The 5000-nt window shown below is 34.1% G+C and overlaps 1 protein-coding gene across 1 annotated transcript in view; it reads left to right on the top strand.

Annotated features, from left to right (window-relative positions):
- LOC113682218 (uncharacterized) overlaps window positions 1-5000 on the top strand; it is a 20140-nt gene that overhangs the window by 5572 nt on the left and 9568 nt on the right. Inside the window, exons 6-11 of the mRNA XM_089212384.1 lie at window positions 799-860; window positions 967-1079; window positions 2184-2253; window positions 3964-4036; window positions 4332-4399; window positions 4889-4989. Coding sequence (XP_089068510.1) covers window positions 799-860; window positions 967-1079; window positions 2184-2253; window positions 3964-4036; window positions 4332-4399; window positions 4889-4989 — 487 coding nt within the window. The remainder of the gene's footprint in view (window positions 1-798; window positions 861-966; window positions 1080-2183; window positions 2254-3963; window positions 4037-4331; window positions 4400-4888; window positions 4990-5000) is intronic.

Genomic DNA, 5000 nt, shown 5'->3' with positions numbered 1-5000 from the left:
GAAACATTTGAAAATAACTGTACTTCAACTCTGCTTTTTACTATTGAGGTACAAGTAGATTTCATATCCTTATAAATTGAATGGTCATTTACCAGTAATTAATATCCTATTAAATTTATGCAGTATGTATTTCATTAAAATGGCTATTTATTTTTTGGTGATATATTTGGTATCTGTGACAAATTATTAAATTCATTATTTATTACTCGTATTTATATGTTAATTTGAGGCAAGGGATAAATTCTTCACCCATTATTCTTGAATTCCCCGCACCGAAAAAACTGACAACCAGAAATGCGGTGCGGGATAAGCAGACAATTCTTAGCCCATTTATTGAACTAACCAACTAATCACAAGACAAAAACAACTGTTTACACTGTTTAGACACCAAAAAATTAAACAAACTCTACACGTTCGATGCGGCCAAAGTAAATTGAATAAACAAAACCACTTATAATGACTGTCAATCATCAGGAAAGCACAACCAAAAATCGTTACGAGGAGATGGACTACAGGATTTCACCCAAACAATAAAGAAAAACAAAATTTAACTGTCCGCTTGTAAAAATCCACAATGAAACTTGTTTACTGTTCAGCGAATATATACTTGCTAGTTTACATATCACACTTCTTTCCCATAATCTCACGCCGGCACTTAAAACACACTGCCGACAAATGCACTCATGCTTGGGAATTCAAGAAACCATTTATCTTTTGTTTCATTACGCTTCGCTACATTCAGGCAAAGATAAATGAACAATTAATTATAAGTGTAAATTACATGAATTTATTTAACAGGGTCTGTATGCTCGCATGGAATCAAGTGGCGATGACAAGACTGAATTTAGGACTGAAGTTAGGTAAGTGTTTCCATGTTTTTGTTGTGGTTATCAAACTTACAATTCTTCTGTGTTATTTTTTGAGAAAATATCATTCATCAAGTCTAATGAATATTTTCTTTGTTAGTTACCTAGAGATTTACAATGAAAGAGTGGGTGATCTCCTTCGACCGGCTAAGGGAAGAGAGAAATTTAATCTCAAAGTGAGAGAGCATCCAAAGGAAGGTCCATATGTACAAGGTATGTTAAAGGACTGAATTTACTTAAACCCAATAGTCTGTAATGAGTATGGTGGTAAAACTGGTCTGTTTACCTATCTTGCTCTAAATAGAACAAGAAAGATAGGAAAGAAAAAAGGAAGCTGGTGCATGTAATTTTTGAGCTTGGTAGTGGATTAAAGAAAGATGTCTTTGTATGATTGTGATTGCACTTTGGTGGTAATAAGCACAAGTAAATTCTTCGAAGGCAACAAAATTGCATGAGCCCATAGGGTGAGAGCAACTTGTGGTCTTTGAAAAATTTATAATTTATATTTATTTATATTTTCTTGCATCAGAAATCATCTCGTTACTTGTTGATAATTTATGTAAAAAAAGTATCACAGAAAGTCAAGACAGATGAAATTTTGACAGCATACACATGCTAATTGTAATTTCCACTTGTGTTACAACTTTGCACTTATGTGACAACTTTGCTCTCATGTTACACAAAAAATGGACTGGTTTTTAGCCAATCAGATTCATGTAATTTGTTGATGTCTATTATTGGTCTTGTTATGAGGGTGGGCCAAACTTTAAAAAATCTGAGGCTCCATGAGGAAGTGGCCCCTTGGCCTTTGGATTCCATGCTCTAATGCTCGACCACTGGGCTTCAGAGCACTCTGTGTTGAAAAATGCACCTGCTTTGTTCATACATATGTGACACATCTCCTGCATCATGCAAGGATAAGCACTGTGTGACAGGAGAAATAATGTCTTCTTAACTATGTTTATATGTCAGTCAGTTAGGAGGCTGGTGTCTGAGATTTCAGGTTTAAAAACCAACATGTTTCCAAAGTTTATTCTCATGTGAGTAGCATGAAGCAATTGGGAGTATTGTTAATCCTTTAGAATGAGATGGTTGAGTATCACAGGTTCTCCCTTAGAATAATGTCAAGTATCTTGGACATTTTTTGCTCACTCTATGTGCTATACTTATGGCACTATGTGTAAGAGTTACATGTAGTGCTTATCTTAGGGACAAAATGCATTGATCTAATGGATGGCTCACTCCATGTGGGTGTTGTACACACATGCGTTTTGAAAGAGTCATTGGCTCAAAAATATATTTATTATGATATTTTAGATTTGACAAAACATGTTGTGAAAGATTACGAAGGAATAGAAAATCTGATGGAAGAAGGAAACACAAACAGGTAATGGTGATTGAATAACTACTACTACTATTACTACTACTACTACAACTACTAATAATAATAGTCTGTAATAAAAATGATAGCACAACACATTCCTTCTTTAAAGTGTTTTCACAGTTTTTCATAAATTACACATATATTGACTGCATCACTGATTTTAATCAGTCTTGAATAAAAATTTTGATGATTTTTAACTCGTGAATTGCGCGCATGCGCAAGAGCGAGTTATAGATACGATGTGGGGAATGCCATTCGCTCGCTCGCTCGCTCGCTCGCTCGATTGGTCGATTCCTGTAAACTTTTTTTAGATTTTAGGCTTTTGAGTGCATTTTATAGCTTTTGGCGAGCAATAAACAGACGAAATGGCGACCTTTGTTGCTAAGAATAGTGGTGGGGTGTAAAAGAAGCCAATGATAATCTTAAAAGAGTTTTTTTTTTCGTTTTAGTTTCAACAAGCGGCGCCAGCGACTGGCAGGCATGCAAGGATTCACACTGAAATAACAGAACAACCTTCGTTTTTCATAAAATTGTAATTTACAGTCCTTGAACTTGAAAACAATCCGAAGATTCATTGAAAATATCACTTACTGCGAAGCGCTCGGAGTTTACAGATGTTCAAAAGCTTTTTCTGTTATAGCGTGAGATTGAGGACAAAATTGATCATTACGTTTCGTCGCGTGTGTTTTTCCTGTGAGAAGCAACAAAAGATGCCGGCGACTGACGAAATAACAAGTTAACACGAAAATCAGATAACACCTAAACAAACAATTTTAGCTACCGATTTTCAGTGAATTTTTTAAGAACAATTTTCTTTTAAGTTTCAAGACAATTTGAAGATTCAACATACAAACAACGTACTAAAATGCGAAAGTTACACACCACAAAATTGATAAATAGGCCTGAAATGAAATTCTATCTTGTTATTGATCATACGTTGCCTAGCACGTGACCTAAATCTACCCAGGCGGAGATCCAAAATGACGGTGGCAGGCTTGGCTTAGTTATATCACTCAAAACTCGTTCCCGTTTGTCTCATTTGATAAAGAGGGAATCGTTAATGTTTTCATTAAGACAGTATTGCCTTGATTTTCTAATATTTACAACGAAAGACAGTAAATTTCACTTTTCACCCACATTTACTTCCAACCTTTTCTTTTGAACCAGAAACAAAAATGATAGACGTTTAAAACACATGACATCATCCACCTTGTCAAATGTAATAGCATGATCATTTCAATTGTAATGCCTTCTTATCCCAACGTTACTTTGTTTCTTTGCTACATTAGCGAACACTGAACTACTGTTAGTACTCTAGATATGACAATCAACCACAAAATTCCCTAAACCAGATAACATTAAACATAATCTAAAAAATCATGTGTCAATTCACGAGTTTGCTCACAGAGCACTTTGATTAATTTTATACATCTTGGAATTTGTAACCATCATCATACTGTACACATGAAATAAAGCTCAACATTAGGACAATATGAATTGCCATGTAATTTGGATGAAAGATTTTTTCCTGTGTAAGAAAGGGAAGGAAACCCAAACAGTCTTTGAATGAGAAAAGCTGCTGGGGTTTTTCTCAAAATGCTTGAAAGTAATTGCCTGCTCTGTTCAATGATGATATTAAGGTGTTACCAGCACAGGGCAATTTATTGGTGTGATCAGAGAACTTGTTGATCCTGAATCTTGTTCACATTGCAGGACTGTTGCCTCTACAAACATGAATGATGTCAGTAGTAGATCACATGCAATCTTCACTATTTTATTCACGCAGGTAAGGAAACAAATCAATTGTTGGTTTGATTCCCAGTAGATTAAAATATGATGCTGCAGTTATCAGCCACAGGTACATATTTCATCCTCAGAAGTGGCGACAGTCATTGACATTATTTTGTAGTAATGTATTTTATTACGTCATAATTTTCTGTTTCATGTGGTAGTAATGAAAGATGCACATACCTGAGGTCTAGAATTAAAGTTCTGTGAATCAGCAATGTTAGTGCTTTGCTTTAATTTACTTAAGATAATATTTTCCTTATTACTGATATGTTTTTATAATTATCTTTCAGGCCAAGTTCTATACTGACATGCCCAGTGAAACTGTTAGTAAAATCCACTTAGTTGACTTGGCTGGCAGGTTAGTATCTGTGAAGATCAAATTCATAATTCTCCTTCTCATCTGCTACTTGTTTCCTTGTAAATAGGTTAAGGAAAAATGCTTTTTTATGTAATAAATTTGTCTTTTGTCATAGAGAAACTAATCTTTCTTGTTTGATTGACTGAGTAAAGTAGTAATAATAATACAATAATAAAACTTTATTTAAACACAATAAATATTTAAAGCTAGAGGCTTGTGGGATTGTGTTACAACAAAATTAATATAATGTATGTAATATTAATAAATAATAATATATATAAATTTATCTAAAAATATAAAAATATATACAACTTCTTTGAAGTGATTACGATGTAATATCTCAGACATAACTAAGCAGTCACTCCTAATCCTACAAACACCAACAAAAACCATTAGTCTATTGATTTCTATTGATCAAATTCAGAACAACTGCCCAACAATGTCTGATGATTAAGTCAATCAATCCTAATAGTTACTTTGTTGTTGCAGTGAGAGAGCAAACTCCACTGGTGCTACAGGAAGCAGATTAAAAGAGGGAGCTAACATCAACAAATCTCTTGTTACATTGGGAACTGTTATCTCAGCATTAGGTAATAACTAT

Source organism: Pocillopora damicornis, chromosome 7, assembly GCF_964200805.1.
Source record: "Pocillopora damicornis chromosome 7, jaPocDami1.2, whole genome shotgun sequence".
Classification (NCBI taxonomy): domain Eukaryota; kingdom Metazoa; phylum Cnidaria; class Anthozoa; order Scleractinia; family Pocilloporidae; genus Pocillopora; species Pocillopora damicornis.
The sequence above is the reverse complement of the archived record's forward strand: the minus strand, read 5'-3'. Positions and strand labels throughout refer to the sequence as shown.